The sequence below is a fragment of the Oryza glaberrima genome, chromosome 1 (genome assembly GCF_000147395.1).
Source record: "Oryza glaberrima chromosome 1, OglaRS2, whole genome shotgun sequence".
Classification (NCBI taxonomy): domain Eukaryota; kingdom Viridiplantae; phylum Streptophyta; class Magnoliopsida; order Poales; family Poaceae; genus Oryza; species Oryza glaberrima.
In genome coordinates, this window is record NC_068326.1 from 4511390 (window position 1) to 4531820 (window position 20431).

At 43.5% G+C, this 20431-nt stretch overlaps 2 protein-coding genes across 3 annotated transcripts; both read right to left on the reverse strand.

The window, feature by feature from the left end:
- Positions 1-1316: 1316 nt before the first annotated feature.
- LOC127778934 (receptor-like serine/threonine-protein kinase ALE2) lies at positions 1317-8743 on the reverse strand. 2 transcript variants are annotated; one of them, XM_052305587.1, is made up of 16 exons: positions 7663-8743; positions 6782-6892; positions 6587-6691; positions 6285-6512; positions 6056-6121; positions 5879-5977; positions 5658-5777; positions 5361-5570; positions 5203-5280; positions 4936-5010; positions 4742-4846; positions 4257-4628; positions 3761-4039; positions 2888-3286; positions 2565-2808; positions 1317-2481 (listed from the first exon to the last, which is right to left on the reverse strand). In XM_052305587.1, exons 1-16 carry the CDS (start codon positions 7754-7756, stop codon positions 1845-1847), a joined length of 3222 nt encoding a protein of 1073 aa, XP_052161547.1. In that variant the 5' UTR covers positions 7757-8743; the 3' UTR covers positions 1317-1844. The 2 variants fall into 2 exon arrangements, with proteins under 2 accessions (XP_052161547.1, XP_052161555.1); XM_052305595.1 differs by having other exon boundaries at positions 7699-8739.
- Positions 8744-18847: 10104 nt separating this feature from the next.
- LOC127760236 (uncharacterized) lies at positions 18848-19619 on the reverse strand. The gene has a single exon (XM_052284459.1). The coding sequence runs from the start codon at positions 19555-19557 to the stop codon at positions 19093-19095; it is 465 nt and encodes a 154-aa protein (XP_052140419.1). The 5' UTR covers positions 19558-19619; the 3' UTR covers positions 18848-19092.
- Between the last annotated feature and the right edge of the window lie 812 nt (positions 19620-20431).

Consider the following 20431-nt stretch of genomic DNA (forward strand, 5'->3'; position numbering starts at 1 on the left):
GAGAAATCCAGAAACGGGGCGGAAGAATTCAGGGAGGGGAGAACGCAGCGCCAATCCTCGCCCCCTGCCGCTCCGCTCGCCGCCGGCGCTCGGCGGCGTCACATCGATCTGGCATGCCCCAGGTGATCTCCCATCTCTGAATCTCTCCCGATTCCCAATTCCCAATCCCCAAACAACGTAATGTGGCTAGGGCTAACGGGCCAGAGGAAAAGCCATGGATTATTATGGCGAGATGGCGATGGAGATGTTGTCTTCGCCGTCGCCGGCGGCGGCCGAGCGGTGAGAGGACAGGAGCCCTAGAGGTAAACGAAGGGCAAAAAAAAAAAAAAAAAAGTACTTAGGAGACACCGTAATAGGGCCGGCCCAAAACACCTCTCACTAGACCGGGCTGAATTATCTAACAGCCCAATAGGCCCATTTAGGCCCAATATAACAGCCTAGTTGGAAGGCCGAAGACGCCTTTGCCTGCTCATCCACGTACGGGAGCGGATCAACCCGGTGGCGCCGCCGACCTCCGGCGAGCCGCCGGCGATGGCACCGCCGACAACCGCGCCACCGTGGTGACCTTCCCGCCGCCGGATTCAGTGGCTACCCCGGTAGCACCTACACGAAGGTTACTCTTTTCTCTGAACTGTATTTTTCATTGAGCCCTTGTGTTTGTTTGATCTTCATAAGGGAATTTTTCAGGTTTTGATCCTCAAAAAAGCTTAGGATTTTCCCGTTCTTCCAATCAGTGTGAGGACTATGGAATAAAGGATATACATGATTTAGCTTTCTTAATTAGCACTACATGATAGCAATTTGGCACCTTTCAATGGAAGATGTGTAACTGGTAAAGTATAACAAAAGGGTAGGAAGATTGCACCATCAATGCCGAAACTTTTCATCCCCAAACTGAAGGAAAAAGGGCATGATAAACTAAGGCCCTGTTTAGATCTTCCAAATGACAAAAGTTTTGCTATTTTATAGCATTTTTTGCCATTTTGGATCTAAACACTAGTAGCAAAAGTTGGCAATTTGGCATTTGGCATTTGCTAGTCCATAGTAGCAAATTATGCCAAAAAGTGCTTTGAGACCACTCCCTCTCTCTTTCTCTCTCTCTCACTTTATTGCTAGAATGGCAAAACTTTAACATGCATCTAAACACCAACTAGTACTTTTGCAATGCCAAAACTTTTGCCACCAAAACTTTTGCCATTTGCCATTTGCTATTCCAAATGGATCTAAACAGGCCCTAAAGCGGCTTTTTCTCTGAAAAAAAAATACTTTGTAGTAAACAGAGCACTTATGCCATATTCTCAAGAAAGCATATCAACTCTCGCAAGTTGCTGATGCAGCAGCATCATCCACTGGGTTAGAGGTATGGAAGAACAGAAGCAATTCTGTCAGATTTACATGGCAGTTTCTTCTGAAACAAGTGGAATCAGCCAGAAGCTGCAACTAGCCAGAAAAAAAGAAGCTTATCATCTTCATTGCAACAAATGCATTTCTAAATGTAGTCTGAATCTATACATCAACAGTTCCTACCAAACAACTAATCATAACTCAAACCAAAAGGAAAACAAAGAAAATCACAAATGAACTCAAACTGACAAGCTGAAAAAGAGACGACATCACAAATCCAAATGCAGACAAACCTAGTATGGAACCAAATCTGAGCTCATCTCATTAAATCCTTGAATACTCCACAGCTCAAGCTCTGCCCTGCTACTATCCTGATTTCTGAACTATACAGCCTTTTATCTCCACATGAGTAATGTACAGAAACTAGGCCTGAAAACTCTCTATTTCCATTCAACTGAATATTTATCTTCGCAAGATTGAAAAGGGAACAGAAAAAAACCTCACCTATTACTACACTGCGAGCGCGTCTCAAAATCTGGTGAGGCACCATGCTCACTCATACTCCCTCTTGATAGGCTTCGCAATCTCTGCCAGAACTTTCTGTTCTTGCCTGTCATCAGTGGACCTGAGCTGGACTGCTTTCGGAAAGAACCTGAATCCGCAGCGGGAGTGAAGACAGGGGTTGAGCCAAACATCTCAGATAACAGCACCCTCTCAGCTTCCATGCCAGTTACATCATAGATTGCTGCAGCTTGTGCCGCCAATTCCTGGCTGAAACTTCCTGATCCGAGGCCCTCATCACCGTCACTGCAAACAAGTTTTAAGGCCTGCACTACTTCACCCATGCTCGGGCGATGCGCAACCTCAGGTTGTACACACATTGATGCGATGGCAGCTGCTTTTGCGACATTGTCCAGGGGTACGTTAGGGCCAAGAAGTGGATCAACAGCTTGACGTAGGCTTACCACATTTGTCAGAAGCGGGCGAGCCCATGAAACTAGGTTTTCTTGCCCCGCGGGCCTAGACATGTCCACTGGCTTTCTACCGGTGAGGAGCTCAAGCAACACTACTCCATAGCTGTACACATCGCTCTTGACAAGGAGATGTCCTGTCATGGCATACTCCGGTGCAACATATCTGAGAAGAAAGACATAGTCATATTATGCATTAGAAATTGTGATTCCATCAGAACACAGAGGGATGAGGGATATGATTCATACCCAAATGTTCCCATGACACGAGTGGAGATGTGCTGGTTCCCCTCCCCCCTTGCAGTCCTGGCCAGTCCGAAATCAGACACTTTCGGTGTGAAATCATGCTCCAATAGGATGTTGCTTGACTTAAAATCACGATGAATCACACAAGGGCTTGAATCTTCGTGTAAATATGCAAGAGCTCGTGCAGCCCCCAAGGCTATCTTCATGCGGGCATTCCAATCGAGTGGTGCTGTCTCAAGATCCACTCCTACAAAAGTCAAAGGCAGATCTTTCAGTCAATTGCTTAAACTTTACAGGCTGGTGGCCTTAATTCTTCAAGTACTTACCATGCAAATGGGATTCTACACTGCCATTCGGAATAAGTTCATAAACCAGACATCTTGCGTTCTCCTCTACACATATGCCTAACAACTTGACCAAATTTCGGTGATGCAAGCGTCCCAGCATCTCAACCTCAGCCAAGAACTCTCTCTCGCCTTGGCCATCATACCTCTTCAGAACCTTTACTGCAACCCTGGTTCCATCTTCAAGCGTGCCCTGGTAGACACATCCGAAGCCACCCTCTCCAAGTACTGTTGAATCATCAAAGCTGTTTGTGGCCTTCTCAATCTCAGCAAATTTGAATGTCTTTGCCTGTCCTGCATATGTTGCGATACTTGAGCCCAATGAACCTGATGGACCTGATGGTGAACTATAGCGACCAGCTAACAGTGTTTGACCTGTACCTGCAATAATTCAACATGTTTCAGGAGGGAAACCAGTACTGTCATGACAGGGTAACGATACGATAAGTGGAAATTATAGAAAAGGCATTATCTGAAAAGTCATTGCAACTTGCAAATACTGTTCATCACCATTTTAAATAAGCATTTTTTTTTGGTCCCAGGCATATGCTTGAACTTTTTAAAAACTAGTAAGCCCATAAACCCTATTAGAGTGATTCACACTCTCTCAACAAGGACGGACGGCTAACAGCGAAACTAGCTCTTGCTAGATGGGAGCATCTGATTCCAGTGGCAATGGCTAAACCTAGATCAGTTAAAGATGAAACCAGGACTTTGATAGCTCATTTAAATGCACTACCTATAGAAAAGATAGGAAAAAAAAAAAACAGAGATTATGAGGTCCCAATGATGACTGAAAAAGCACACTAATGCTGTTCTGCTGTATGAGGAAATATGCTGGATGAGTACACATACCAGATGATCTGGAAAATTTTGGAAGTGCGCTATGTGGAAATCTTTGAGCCAAGCCATCCGAACCCCTGAATCTGATTATCAGCAACCATGCAGCTAGAGTGCAAATAATCAATGCTATAACAGTAGACAAGACGGCAATAGCAATTAGGCTGCCGTTGACTCTTTTTTTGGGCCTGCCTACATCAACCCCGAGAGGCTTCATTGCCCTTGCATTTCTGTTGTTTCCAAATGCCCCGTCACCAACACTTTCCGGTGCTGAAGGTGGAGAAGGAGGAAGCCCTGCACAAAATCCATATCTTTGGTGAAAACTTGTGGTGCAGAAATTCAGCATGTTCAACAATGAGAAAGTGCAAGATGGAATAAGTTTATGTCTGACATTGCTGTTGTTTATGAGATCAACCAGATGACTATAATAAATTGATAGCAGTTGGTGGCATTGACCAGTGACAAAACCAAATAGAGAAGGCACATCAAAAGCACAAGCAAGAATACACACCTGGATATACAACATACAGAATCTCGTAGTCCCCAAAAACTGATGGTTTTAGGGAAATTTTTTTGCTCCATAAGTTTTCAAACGTTAAAAAAGCAGTAGCATTGTCAAACTTCACTTGCATTGGTACTAGGTCAACAAGAACTACTGTCTTGTCAGGCTGATCACCAGCTACATTTGCACCCATAACACGAACCTGTCTCTGTGCCATATTTACCCCAGATGACACTTCTTCCGCAAAATCAGATACCAATGGAAAGAATGAATACAGATCAACACTTAAGCGGACTCCAACTTTGATTGGTAGAACACAAACACATGGGGCTCCCGCAGGTGGATCTGTTAGAGGCTCTGGGCATGCTAATGAATTGCAATCTGCATTTATAAGGCTCATTAGATAATGAAACAATAAGAGCACATATATTATATCCATCTGTAAATCTTGAAAGGACATACTAGGTATGTGAACATGTAAATAAAGCATGCACCTAGATTAGGCGGTGGTGGAGGTAATGCCCAAATAGGATGGGCTGATGGTGCTTTCGGCCCTGGTTGGGGAGGGATTGGTGGCATGGTTGGAGAAATATGAGGCCCTGAAAAAGGCAGCATTTTTTTTCAAAATTCATCAGACAAGAGAAACATGGATATTTAACAGGGAGATAAATTAAGGCTTTGAGAGTACTTTTGTTTGAATGAGTGGGAGTCCTTGATGACACTGGTGCAGAAGATGGAGAATACGCAGGCAAGTTCGTATGGCCTGGGCAGGAGAATAATTAAGTTGTTAGTGCTATCAAATAAAATCAGGACCCATTTGGAATGGAATATTTTCCTTTTTCCCATGGGTACTCATAGGATAAGAACTAATTCTTGTGAAATCCATACAAATAGGGCATTAATTAACACAGAAACAGCCTATCAAATATGTTTAGACAGCAATGGCCTACATTACCTCGAAACATAGGTGGAGGTGCATGGTGCTTTTGCCTTTTAGCCCCAGACTGCCTTGGAGCCCGTGAGTTCTCAGGACCTATAATGCAAAACTTTTGAGAATCTAAATGACTCAATATAGACAATAACTAGGTTGTTGGTAGAAGAATTTTGTCAAACCTTGAGCATGAGATGGTGGATAAGATGGGGCAAATGGAAGGTGTTCTCCTTTCTTCGGTGCCCCACCCCGACCATGGTATCTGCTAGAAGTTGCTGGTTTAGGAGCAGCTACTGTTGAAGGGGGTCGGTCATGAGAAACTGATGATCCATTCTTTGGGACTGCTGGCATATTTGTGTTCTGGGGCAAAGGAGTTTCTGCAGGTGCTGATCCTGAAATGAGGAATTTTTGTAATCAAGCAACTTTGTCATATCCAAGCTACCACGGCCCGGCAACCCAATGAAATTTTCTGAGATTACCTCTAATTGGCGGTTTGTGAGCTGTGCCAGTTTGACTACTGGATTCCTTTGGTGGCAGTGCACGTGGAATATGACTATTCTTATGGGGAGGTGATGTATTTGCTGGGGGCACTGAGTTTCCTAAATATTTAAAAACAAAAACCTCCAAAAATTTAGAACAAAGGGACTTACAAAGCATCATCAGATCAATAGGATTGGATATGTTTATACTTCATTCTCACCATTGCTATGGTCACTACTTGGTGCCAGTGCTTGCTGACGTGGTGCTTGTGCAATAATAGGTGGTGCAACTGGAGGTTTTACACTTTCTCGCGGAACTCCTATTGAAGAAATGGAAAAACACAAGCATACACAACATGATTATTTTGATTGACCTCAAAGCAAATAGTTTAGTTTACCTGAAGTGGAAGGAGGAATGGCAGGTAAACTTCTTTGAGGTGGTGGATACGGAGGGACGCCATTCCCTAGAGAAATAAATGTATCAGGTGAATATTTGCATAATTGTAAGGAACCTTTTTGGACATGGACATGAAGAAGTCCAGGAACTTAAGGTTTTGAGTTGCCACTATCAGAATATATACTTATACGCTGCCTCTCAGAAAAAAAAAACAGAGAAAGAATATATACCTGATCCAATTGGTCTGCTTGGTGGATTGTTCACAGAAGGAGGTTGCACTATCGGTAGATTAGGATTCCTGGCCACAGATGGAGCAGGAGCCTGAACAGAAGGCAACAAAGCAGGTGTCCCAGGAAGCACTGGTGCAGGATTTTCAACTGCAGCTTGCGGGGGAGCTACTGGCGCCACATGAGTGGGAGCAGGAGGCGTAAGCTCAACTGGAGGAGGCGCATTATATTCTACATAAGACGTAGTTAGTGATACACTCATTAGAATTGATGCGACATCATGATCTAACCGCGGGACGAACTACCTTTAGGGGGTGTTACTGGAGTAGGCGCATTTTGTGGTCGAGTGGGAACAGCTGGGCTGACAGCGCCCTTCGCCACAGGAGGGCTTGCTGATGGAGCAGAGGGTGCTGAGACAAAGCAATTGTAAGGACAATTGTCAATGCCGGTTATGATCTTGAGAGCCATAATGCCACACCACATTAGAAATTCAGAGCAACCTGTTGGAAGAGTTACTGGACCGAGGGCGATTGTAGGTTCAGGAGGGCTAGAAGTTTGATCTTGAGCATCTGGCGAGTTAGCGACCACAGGAGAAGGACCCAGATCAGTACCTGCAGTGGAGTAAAGAACACAACAGGGTCATGGAATGTGCCACAAGTACGTACACTGATATCCAACTACTAAGCTCAAAATTGCACAAACAAGTTGGTAACCACCCTGTGAGTGTGGATTAGTACTAGAGGCAATTTGTCCATGTTGTTTTGCCGTATGAAATTAGCAACTAGGAAAACAAGAACAATGGTAATGCAATGCAGGTGCACAGCACCAAAATTATCAGAAAAGAAAACAAGGTGTAGTATGCAACAAGTGGGGAAGATACACATTCAGCGAAGTTAAGCATTTCCCAGTAGACAAGCAAATGGGTGGAAAATAAAGCACATGTGATGGAATTTAAAGTGGCTAGTAATTAGCACGAGATGCCTAGCACACAGCCAACCAGATATGCCAAGCCACCGACATTGCACCATCCTTCTTAATGAGAAGAAGCCCATTCAATCCTAACAAAATTCACAACATCCTCTCCCAAATTTGCTCAAATTTTGAAGTAGGAACAGGCAACTGCATTTTTTTTCCCATTCACAGATCAATTAGGCAGCATGTGCATCACAGAATCCATCCATGAGCTCTCCTAACAAATCACACAGCATTCTTCTAAAAATTCTCCTAACAATTCAAACAGCATTCTAAATTAACCCAGAAAAAACCATGGAGAAACAACCAAATCTCCAGATTACTGGACCAGCATCTACAACCCCATCATATGATCCCAACCTGAAGAAGAAGAATTAAAAAAAAAAAAAACAGGAGGCGCAAAAACAACCTGAAAACCATGGCGAATGCCCGGAGCTCGTCTCACCTGTAGATCCAAGAACCGAAGCGAGAAGAAGCACCGCGCAACAAGCGAGCGACCGCATCTCGCCCTTCCTCCCCTATTGCGCCTCACACCAAGAACAGCCAACTCAAGAACAGCCGCGCCAAAATGCGAGAGAATCACAGATCACAACCATCTCGGGTGGCGCGCGGCGCCGCTCCTCCTCCCGCAGGAAGGCGACGGGGCCTGACCGCCATTTTGGCACCACGCCATGAGCAGCCACACTCCCATGTGGGGAGGGAGAAGAAGAGGGCAATGAGGAGGCGGCAGAAGAGGGGTTAGCCAAGCAAAGCTTGTACTAGTACCACTGGTGGTTACTGGTTAGTGCAGTACAGTACACCACAAGGCAGTGGACTAGTGGTAGCTAAGGAATAAATTAGTGAGAAATTAGCAACAGAAGAAGAGGAGATTAAGAAGAAGGAGAGAGCTTTGGGTCAAGATGCGAGAACCAGCACAGTAAACATTCCTTGCTTGCTGCCCCTGCACTCCTCCCTCCACCACTACCCAGATCATCATAAGCTGATGAAAGATGAAGGATTAACCAACTAATCAGGAAGAAAGAAAGAACAAAGCAGGAATCTCTGCTTGGGGCTAAGTAAACTATTCACCCCCAAGAAACACCCTCAGAGATGCAAGCTCGTCCTCTCTCTCATGCATCAGAGTGCCTGTCTGTCTGTCCCTCTCGCTGTAGATTCTTGGTCTGTGTTGTGGGGGGTCACTCTCCTCTCCTGCATCGACAGCCTGGTCCCCGTTCTTTCTCACTGATTACTTTATTTACTGTTGCGAAATCGGTGGGTTGGATGGGATCGGAGTATGCACAGCAGCAGCAAGAACCCTAGAAATCCCTCTCCCTCTCTCTCTCTCTCACTCTCTCTCCTCGTGCCACGGCTTTGTCGGTTGATCACGAGGGCGCGTCGACCATCACCGATCACCACGCACGCACGGCTGCTCCCTCCCAGCGTAGTAAGTAAATGAGCAGACATCGGATTCTGGCGTTTTGATCTGCATTTGCAATTCGAATTTGATTGCAGAATGTGATGGTGGTGGGTTTATCTGAATCTGAAACCCATCCTGACAGCCGATCTGCGTCAGTTTGCGTTTGGTTTCGTCGGGACTCGAGGTTGTGGCGTCGCCATCACCAGCGAGACCCATATATCAGCTCATCTGCTGCTGTAGCTGAGCTCTGCTCATGCACCACGTACCAAAAGAAAATGGGATTAATCTTGGCAAAAAAAAAAATCACAAACAACAGGTTTATTAGTAGCTAATCACGGGCTGTTCATGGTGCTCTTGAGGTAATCATTGGTTAGAGGCAAAAACAAGAAAAAGAACAGCATTAACAGCGATAGTCGATTAGTTTACTCGGATAAATTAGGAGCTTTTGTCATCATACTTGAGCTGCTCGTGATCACGGTAACAGACAAGCAAGCAATGCCCTTCCAAGAGCCCAGATTACGAAAATCGATAGTCCAAAATAGGTTTGCGCCCGTGGGAGACTGTCAGATCCTCTAGTTAATTAATCAAAGACAAGAAAAGAATTATACAACTTGGAATACAATACTAGTAGCAAATTACTCTCGGAGCTTAATTGTCTTTCACTTCATGCTCGACCAGTTCTTGAAGCAAGCAAACCATGCAACATTTGCAACCACAATAAACACCATATCATCTCATCTTATCTCTTCTCTTATCCATATGCAACTCGATCAATTCAGCATCAAGCAACAGCAACATTAGAATGATGCCATGTCATATTTCAACCTGTAAAAACTAAAAAGATGATAAAGCTTCTAGAGCAGAAGCTTATATACACGCAACAACCGAAAATGTATCAACCCTGAAAACTGAAGGAAACTTTTTTTCCCTTTCTTTCTTTGCACTGCATGAACTGAAGACATCAAGGCTACATCAACCCATATATATGTACATAACAAATTAAATCGATCCAGAAAAAAGGAAGTATGTGTAGTGTATATGCTTGTCTCCATATGTCGTGGTCGCTTGACCTACTCTCTCATGCTTTCGCTTTTGGCATTGATCGAGATGGCATTTGTTCCTGAGATTGCGTGACATGCAAAGCTGAAAGTTACCGGTGTGCTCGCTCTCGATCGCCACCTTTGCTTGCTAACTTGCCATTCATCCACGTGACCACGTGGTGATCCTACGTGGACACATATGTAGACCATCCCCATTTTTGTTTTCAAATTTCTTTTTGTGTGAAACGATGGTATTTTGTTTTTTTCCCCCGAAGAACACATGCAAAAATTGTACTACATTATTGCGCCTAGTCCAAGAATATAAGCATTTATATGTTGTTCTAAGTCAAACTCTTTTAAGATTGATCAAGTTTAACTTATGACGAAACTAAAAATATTTATGGCCCCGTTCGAATCCACCTAAAACTGTGGATTAAATTTTGGATTAAAGTGACACGCTTTTCAAACTGCTAAACGGTGCGTTTCGTGCGAAAACTTTCTATGTGAAAGTTGTTCTAAAATATCATATTAATCCATTTTCAAGTTGTAATAATTAAAACTCAATTAATCACACGTTATTATCACTTCGTTTTGCGTGAAACACTTAATCTTCATCTTCATCTTTAGAAGATTCAAACGCCGCCTATGTCTTGGAACTGGGGGAGTACATGTCAATAAGAAATGAGAATACATCTGACCTTGTATTTCCCTCAACAGAACCTGCAAGTTATAAAGGCTTGTTCAGACTGCATGGAACTTCTATGATTAGAGTAGACATCTTTAAATAAAACCTGCCACTAGATCTTTTAAATGAGTATGGTCCAATGACTAAGGTAATGCTAATTAGTAGATTGGAAAACCAAGACCCAACCCAACTACTGCTCTTGTATTATGTTCTTCAGCAGGAGTCAGAATAGGGCGGTCCAGGTGTATGTGTGCAGTAAAGTATCAGCAACCAACCTATTCTTTTACCCAGGTCTATCTGTTGATTCGTCCCGGCCATCAAAATCACCATACAATGCATGCCGAATGAAGTGGTAGGTTAGCTTAATTTGCACAGCGATACAAAAGACGACGTTGTACCAGCTCAATATACTTTTCCAGATCAATCCAAGTATCATCTAACTGTAGTCAGCAAGAAAATTAACCAAAGTGTCTGCAGGGCCGTCCTGGTTGGTAGTGGCAGAGCCAATAAATTTGAAGAGCCTGGGTAAATCTAACTACGTTGAATATTTGCTAATAAAAAAATATTTTTTTCAATCCCTGTGATAACATCAAAATTCTATCGTGTATATGTCAACAAACATAGACGCTAGGGATGAAAACGGTGGAGGAGATTCCTGACGGACTCAGTATCTTTTTTATTCTGACCGTGTATGAAAAAAATTCTAATTTTTGCGAGCGTTGTTTGAATTCGTCATTAGATAGTTGAAGTGCTAGGTACGGAAAATTCTGACCAACCGAGAATCATTCCCATGGAAATGATATCGTTTCTGACCATTTTCATATTCCCTTAGGATTGCTTTGCTGTGGCTATACCACTGCAAGTGGTGAGATGCGGATGGAGCCATGGTACAGATCTTGAAATGGAATTTCTAATCATTTTGAAATTTCCATTATTGAATTTCTTAGTATCGGTCCCCTCTGACAGCGCAATATTGTTTTTTTTTTTTTGAAATTTCTCAAACCATGTGTCCGTACACAATTCAGACAACAACAGCAAATAAAGTTCCATGCTGCTTGAACCTAAAATTCCCCCAAATTTGTTTCCTTGATCTAAAATCTGTCTGAACATCTTTCTTCAAAATGTAGTTAGGAGCCAAGAAATTAATGGAAGTGTCCTGCCTCCAGTTAGTTGGTCCATCTCCTGTACTCGGTACTCTCCTCATCCTCACGCGCGTATAAATTACTCATACACAGCTACACTAGTTGAGCCGTTGTTTGTTGCTGTTCGTACGTGGACCTGACAAAATTAACAAGCCATCAAGACAGTTGGGCTCACATGCTCTTGTCTCTTCACAAACCTTAATGCAAAGATCTATCTATACCCAATGTCTGAATATCTATCTGAATGCCTGATGGAAGCAAATGCCAAGAACACAAGTAAATATTCAGGGACAAGACAGCATAATTCATTGCCGATTAATTAGTACGTGGGGCACGGATGCAACTAGGAGTATTAATTAGTTTTGGTTCGTGAGATGGATCATCTTGGGGAGAAGAGAAATGGATAATGCCATTTAATTTGTGTATATTTTAAGCCAATCACAGTTGATCTGCATGCGCATAGTTGAGAAACAGCGTAGTAATGATTTGAGTTCGTGCGTGGCATTAATTGGTTAGGATTTTGGGTGATGGATTCGATCCATACCTGATGACGTGATCGATTTGTTAGGAGTACTGAACAAGATGGATAGGATAAGGTAGTACTCTGGTACAGTGATGATCTTAATTTCATCATTAGTTTAATGTTTATGTATCAGTTTCATGAATTAATCATTTGTGCTAGCACTAACCATGTTTAACTGTACTATTCTCATTTTTTCTGAACTCGATCTTGCCCCCCCCCCCCCCCCCCCTTTTTTTTTTTTCTGAAAGTGATCGGAATATTTGCTATCTTCAGCAAGAACAACATCATACTAAAATCTTCATGACAAATTAATATATGTTATTGAATTTTGTTAAGATCCGAAAACTTATCTGAACATGTAAACTGACTAGCAGCAAGTGATCCATAGTGTTTATCAGTACTGAAATTTTGATCCGAATAGTTGCATGAATGCATGGTGCTGTAAAGGGGAAAAGTGCAGGCATTCTGCTGAGCTGCATGTGGCAACCGATCGAGGCTCCACCAACCTTACCCTAGCAAGAACACAGGCCAATGATGCTTTTCCTCTCCTCTTTCCTGTACTAACAACCACGAGCAGATTGATTAGGTTATTGCAAAATTACCAGCACATGATCAGGCAATGGTGGGATTAATGATTAATTACAGCAGAAATCACCATCACTCGCTGTGATGATACACACCATCAGAGAAAGAAAGGATGGCTCTTTTATGTTAGATATCCGCATGATGTCTGAATTTTGGATGCAATGCAACTAACTGAACGTAGTACGTTTATCTTCAGAACAATCATTCAGAAAGCAAAAGCCACACCACATCTCCTCGTCGTTGTTGACGCCCACACTAGCAGAGAGACACCGAGAGATATCTGAATTCTGAATTCTGAAATGGGAGTGACCACTGACCAGCAGCAGCAGCAGCAGCAGCAGCAAAAGTGACTGAATTCAACGAAGTTGCAGTGCAGTGCAGCGCAGGCGACGCAAACGCTGGCACGAGCAGGCAGGCAGGCAGGCAGGCATGTACACGCGACGTCGCTTTGGCTGAATCAATCAGCGCCCAAAGCAGCAACTTTTCCTTTTTGCACTCGCAAAGAAAGAACACAAGCAGGCAGCCATGGCGATCATTGCAAGCAAACCGCTTTGCCGTTGCCTCTCTAGCTACTGCCTAGGTTACAGTTTTCAGGCTGCCTTGCATTGCAATTCTGTTCCTCGCAAAATCTCTCATGCAGCAAGCAGCTCTCTCTACTCTCTAGAAGTATGAAATCATGGACGGGATGGTCAATGATGCATCGGTTGAAAAAACAGACAGTGATCCTGAATCCATGGGGCTTGACCAGCAAGTCTCTGATAGTACTCCTTTTTGCAGGCCCCTCCAAAACGAAGAACTGAAGAACAGTATGATGATGGATTTTTTTTTTCAGCAAAAAAAAAAAGGTTTTCAGTGATCTTTTATCTTTGCTCTTTTGCTGCACTGCTCATATGCGCTCAAGAACCGAGTTGCCTGAACTAGACTGAACTCTGAAGCCCTGAATGGATGAGAAATGGAGTTGCACTTGCACAGGCACATCGATAAGGCTTCCATTTTTCTGGCACGACCACCACTGTATTTCTTTTTCCTTTTCTTTTCTCTCTCTTTTGAAGCACATGACCGTGATAATTGCACAGGGCCGTGATAATCGTGGTAGTAGTATATGTGAATCGCTAGTGTTTTCTCCTCAGCTTAAGCTTTTGAGTTGAACTAACTAGTTTTATCCGTGTATGTAACTGAATATGGTATCAAAGTAATGTCCATCTTTCAATGAACAGCCAGCCAGCCAGTCAGTTTGTTCTGACTTCTGAATTCTGATGCAGATCGGGTTCAGCTTTCAGTCTCCGTGGTGAGGCGTCGAAACGGAGAGAAATCTCTATACTTTGCTCGGCAAATGAACAGTGGGCCGGCCTTCTCGTTCTCCTGGTCCAAAGTAGGCTGTTAGATTAAAAGCCCATTCAGGCTCGGCCCAATAAAGGTGCAGACAGACAAATCAGGATTCAGGGCTTTGCCTGTGCAGCTGTGGTTGCGTTCAATCTGTGCCAGATTTTCCATCAGCAGAGTATTCATTCAGTTCATCTGAGTTGATCAGCCTACACCATCCGCCCCAAAATAAATTTATTTGTAGGTTTTTAAGTCCAACGTTTGACCGTCCATCTTATTTAATTTTTTAATGAAAAAAGTAAAAAAATAATACGCGTAAAGTATTATTCATGTTTTATCATCTAATAACAACAAAAATACTAATAACAAAAATATTTTAAAAAAACGGATGATCAAATGATGAATAACACCAAAGTAATGAATGAAACTCTTCTCTGCAAGTGGATCTATAAATTAGAATCTGGTAACACCAGCCCCTGCTGTGAATTGCTAAGGAAAAAATACTTCTCAGCTGGGGGAGGTTTCTTTCAGTCTTCTGCTGATGGGGGATCACAATTTTGGAAAGGACTTCATGAAGTAAAAAGGTGGATGAAGTTTGGTAGTGCATACAAAATTGGCTGTGGGGATTCTGTACAGTTTTGGGATGACATCTGGTTAGGGGAGTCTCCTTTGAAAATCCAATTTCCTTACATTCACAGTGTTTGCAGTGACCCTGACAAAACTGTGAAACAAATGTTGTCTGGAGGGGAGTGGGAAATTAATCTCAGGAGATCTTTAGGTCAAGACGAATTACCTGATTGGCTAAGGTTGCAGGACTTACTTGGTATAGTCCAACTGACGACAGAGAGAGATATTATGATTTGGAAATTGAATCCATCCGGGAGATTTACAACAAAATCTCTTTACAAGGAAATTGTTTTTGGGGGAGTCAAAGACATTCTGCTTCAGGAACTCTGGAAAGCCCCTACCCCCCCTAAAAACAAGAGTGTTCATGTGGCTGATGTTACAAGGAAGAATTCAAGTAGCTAAGCAGCTCAAAAAAATGAATTGGTCAGGTAGCCCTCTTTGCAAGCTGTGTGGCTTGGAAGAGGATACAGATCACCTAATGTTTAGATGCCCTCCGGCACGTTTTCTTTGGTGCTGCTACAGAGATACTTTTGGGTGAAATTCGATCCCTACTTCTAGAAACGATCTTCTAAACCTTTTTCAGAATATGAGGCGATCAGATATGAGAGTGTTGTGGTGTTGTTTTGTTGCAGGAGCTTGGGCTATTTGGCGCGTGAGGAATGATTGGATTTTTAACAATATTCTTTTGCGAAATGTTGTTTCTCTGCCTCACAAAGCCCTGTCCTTCATGTTACAGTGGAAAGCTTTGGCATCATCTCAACAAAGGGGCGAGCTGGAGAAGGCACACGGATTATTGCTTGCCAGTATCCGAGCGGCAGGAGACTCAAGCGCCTAATGTCACCGTAACGGTGACCCCCCTCAGTAGTGTTCTTCTCTTTTGGACTCCCAACGCCTTTTTGTTCTATCCCTGGCTTGTTAGGGCTGTGCCAGCAGCATTTCTGTCCTACTTAAACTCCTATGCTTGACATCTCGAGCTGGCAGTCCCAGCGGTTGTAAGACTCTGTTATGCTTTGCTATAAAAGCTGGGCTTTGGCCTTTGTCCAAAAAAATGAACTTATTTTAGGACGGAGGATATACCATTATAGAATTTGGAAAAAAAAAAAAACAGTGCAGTAGCAGATGTTAGCAGAGGAGTCGAATGCATGTGTTTGCTTGGCCATACTTTGCATGCGAGCACTGCATTGTGTATTGTGTAGCCTGCCAACGTTTGCATTACGATTATAAAAAGGGCAGGGATCTGTTACTATCGCTATGCAGATGCAGCCATACTGATACTGCTGCCTCTACTCTACCGATCGGCCATCAATGGATCGATCGATCACCATCGATGCCTGCCTGCTGCAAGTCTGGATGGACGACCTTTTTCTCTGAATTGAAGCTAAAGTTCAGTACCGAGTACTGTAGTGGGACTGTGTAGTAGTAAAAGTTATGGCGCTCGCAGAGCTGCAGATCCGGGAAAGTACAGTTCTTGTTCATACATTACTGTAGTACTCGTAGGTTAACCCTTCAAAAATAAATTATTACTCCCTCCATAATATGATGTATGCAGCCAATAGGAGAGCACACGCAATATATACTTATATCGTATTAAATTTCTGATAGTTCCCCAATTTTTTTCCCAATAACATCACATTAAATCTTTGGACACATGCATAAAGCATTAAATATAGATTTTAAAAACTACTAATTGCACAGTTAGTAGGGAAATTGCGAAACGAATCTTTTGAGCCTAATTAGTCCATGATTAGCCATAAGTGCTATAATAACCTACATGTGCTAATGACAGATTAATTAGGCTCCAAAGATTTGTGTCGCGGTTTCCAAGCGAGTTATGAAATTAGTTTTTTTTATTCGTGTCCAAAAACCCTTTTCGACATTCGATCAAACATCCAATGTGACACCTAAAAATTTTCTTTTCGCGAACTAAATAGGCCCTTAGATATGTAGGGCCACTTTGAATTGCATGATTGGAAAAACGGATAAATAGAAAAAAAATCAAGATTCTGACAAGTTCAAATGTAAAGCAGATTAATACAAAACACATGAATGATCGTATTATTGAACTGCGGGAAAACCGTAGGAATCGGATAAGAGAGATAGCCTAAAAGCAAATTTTCTAAAAGGTTGGAGCTCTTACTAAGTTCCTCTAGAATCTATATGCAATGAGTCATTTCATAGGATTTGAAAAGCATAAATCTGTTTAATCAAATAGCCGCATACAAAAGTTTCTATAGGATTTGAATCCTATGAAATTTCTACATAAATCCTTTGATTCAAAAGGGCCTTAAGAGGAGAGACCGAGATAGAGTAGCTAAGACCGGTGTTACACACTGCACATCTTTTCTCCATCCCAAAATGTTATTATCTTGTACTATGAATTTGGACAAGGGTATCGCGGATATGCCCCATATAACACTATGTAGCATCACTTTGGGATGAAGTATAAGGCAAAGGACATGTCTTTATACGAGAGGGATATACCATGGCCTAACACCATGAGATATTCGGGTAGAGAGAAGAGTTGTGGTTATTTTACTAAGAAGGGCCTCATCATAGCTAGTTTAAACATTTGTGAGCAGTTTTCAACCGAGTGCATTCTCACATGAACCTTGGACTATACATTACAGATAATCTTAAATTTGGATATAGGGCATATTTAGATTTACAGTACTATGTTATGTTCAAGCTAATATTGATACTAGATTGATAAATTTTGGGATGAAAGAAATATAAGTAAAAATAACGTAGGTCACTCTGAGTTTTTACAAAATGTGCCCTACCAATCCATCGATAACTTCAATATTACTTCTACATTAATAGAGTTTGGTTTTCACAGGTCAACCCAATGTGATGTCCATGGCCAATAATTTGATAAGGTAAAGGTCCAAAATGATCCTTTATTGCTTTTAATCCCTTTGTAAAAGAAATTCTAAGGAAAAATTCGAACACAGTGGACATAGTGCTCGTCGAGATTTATTCTTATGATTGGATTTTTTTTTGGATGAAAAGAGTATGTGACATCACGGACGTATGAATGTGCGGGCCCCGGAAGCTTGAAGGTCCACATTGGGGAAAAACCCACTAACGTACAATTTGTAGGGATGCAAGCGGCGCGTGCAAGCGGATTTTTTTAGCCCGCTTATCTCACTTCTAGTTTATTTTTTTTTCTAAATTTTATACTATTATGTGAGAAATGAACTAGCAAGCGGGTTTTTATACAGGTAGCGGGATTATCCACTTGCATCCCTAATAATTTGCTACCGTGTCTATTCTCTTTGTCCCACAAAATGTGGCATATCCCTATTCATATTTGTTTTATTATGATATATCATATTTAGTTGTAAATTTTTTTTAAGGGGGGAGTATACCATTTGACAATGCACACGGCGAATGTACTGTGTACGTGTTGATGGCCGGTGCTGGATTAGCTCTTGCTTGCGTGCTTTGCTCCCTTGCATACACGGGAAATACTAACACTAATCAAGTGCGGGAGCAACCGAATCTGGAAGCTCTGCTACGTACATACAGTTATACAGCCAGTAGCATTTCTCCTTGGCCCTTGTTTAAATCCAAACTTTTTCTTTATACTTCTAACTTTTCTATTACATCGAAATTCCTACACACATAAAGGCTGTGTTTAGATCCAAACTTTTAACTTTTTTCATCACATCAACATGTCATACACACATAACTTTTCAGTCACATCGTACCAATTTCAACTCAAACTTCTAACTTTGGAAGGAACTAAACATAACTAAACTTTTAACTTTTCCGTCACATCGTTCCAATTTCAATCAAACTTTCAATTTTCGCATGAACTAAACACACCCTTAGGCTCTATCCCGACGAGACGACGTTTCTTTCTGTTCACAGTCCCTCCCTCTAAACCAAAGCCAACCAAGGGAACCTGACACCGACACGAGCAAGCCACCATTTATCATCCAAGAAGAAAACAAACAAAATTACAAAAGAAAAAGAAGAGGAAGAATTAAGAGTGAAGTCCACCACCAGTCTCTAAACTTATACCGTTGTATCATTCCGGTCTCTAGACTCACAAATCGACTGTTCAGTTCCTCAAACTTGTTCGACTGTGTCATCCCGGTCCCTAAATTTGCAGATCACTCGTTTAGGTCCTCCAACTTGTTCAGTTATGTCACCCCGGTCTCTAAACTTGGATTTGAATATCATCTTAGTCAAATAGAACGGTCTAAAAAGTTATGAATTATTTTTTGATATAAAGTTTTTAGACCGTCCTGTTTAGGGACTGGGGTGACACAACTGAACAAGTTGGAAGATTTAAACGAGTGATCTACAAGTAAGACCTGAACGGTTGATTTGCAAGCTTATGAACCAGGATAACACAGCGGTATAAGTTTAGGACCGATGATGAGACTTTACTCCAGAATTAATATCACATCCCCATTTTCCATTCTTGACGATTACCATTTCTCTGACACCTGACACTGTACAACCCCAAAACGGCAAAAGGAAAAACACGCGTACGTACGCCACGACTCCCTAGGCCACCGCGGGCCCACTTGTCAGTAGCTCGACCAGCCACTCCTCCCCCACGCCGTCGACGACGACCTCGGCCGGTACCACGTCCGCCGCCGGAGGGAGGGGCCAGGGGACGGGCGGTGCGGGCGGCGCGCCGGCGCGGGTGTCGACGGAGGCCATGACCGTCGACGCCGCGGCGGAGAAGGACGGCCCGCAGCTCTCCTCGTTGCCGTTGATGGTGACGAACCCCGGAGCGGCGGCGCCGGCAGGATCGTCGCCGGACTCCGTCTCCGTCTTCGTCTCCGTCTCCGGCGCCGCATCCGAGATCTCCATCTCCAGCCACCGCATCAGCTCCGCCACCGACTCCTCCGCAATGCCCTCATACACCCCCTCCTCCTCCTCCTCCTCCTCCTCGTCATCCCGCACCGCATCCCCGTCCCTCTTCCGCTTCCGCTCGCCGCCGCCGGCGGCCTCCTCCGCCTCCATCGATCGAGCCGCCACCGCCGCGGCGCCGCCAAGTGGAGAAGAGAGTGGAGTAGTGGACTGGTGGTTGGTTTGAGCCGGACACGTAGGCGGGGGGAGGGCACGTATATGTAACCACCCACCACCGTCGGATGCGGAGAGTATGGCGACGGCGCGTCGTGCCGCGCATCCGTCCGTGCCGAGGCGTCAGGCGTGACGCCACGTGGCGCCGCATGGGACCGGGGGCCCCCCCTCGCCGCGTAGTGGTGGTAGCGCGCTTCGGGAAGGCGCGGGTTTTTTGGCCGCTAGGAGGAGATGAGAAGGGAAAGGGGAAAGAGAAAAGGCGGTTGACTCGTTGACTGACCAGGTCTCACGCTCGGGCTCGGGTCGTGGTCGTGGTCCGGTTCGTGTCAGTGTGTGTGGCTTGGGCGCTTGGGTTCGGTGGGTGGGGGTGTGGTTTGCTTGTGGCGGAAGCGAGGCGCGTCGTGTAGCACAAGGCGCGCGCCGCTGTTGCGAGAGAAAAGTGCGTGACGTTGGGGGCAGTAAAAAAAGCAGGGGTTTCGGCGTTGTTTGTTTCTGCCGATATATTGGAGTATACAGTAGATCGTACTACTACGTCGTTCCTGTCCCGAGGCACACCGTGACCGGAGCTGTAGGGCTTGTTCTGATTGTCGTTTAATTTTAGTGTCACATTTTGATAAGGTTGGAAGCATTTGGTTTGATGCCTTGCTAATACGTTGTTTCGTTCCTATTTTTTTTCCAAAAACGTCACGTCGAATCTTTGACATAAGCATAGAGCATTAAATATAGATTTTTTAAAAAAACTAATTGCACAGTTTGTATGGGAATCGCGAGATGAACTTTTTGAGCCTAATTAGTCCATGATTAGCTACAAAGT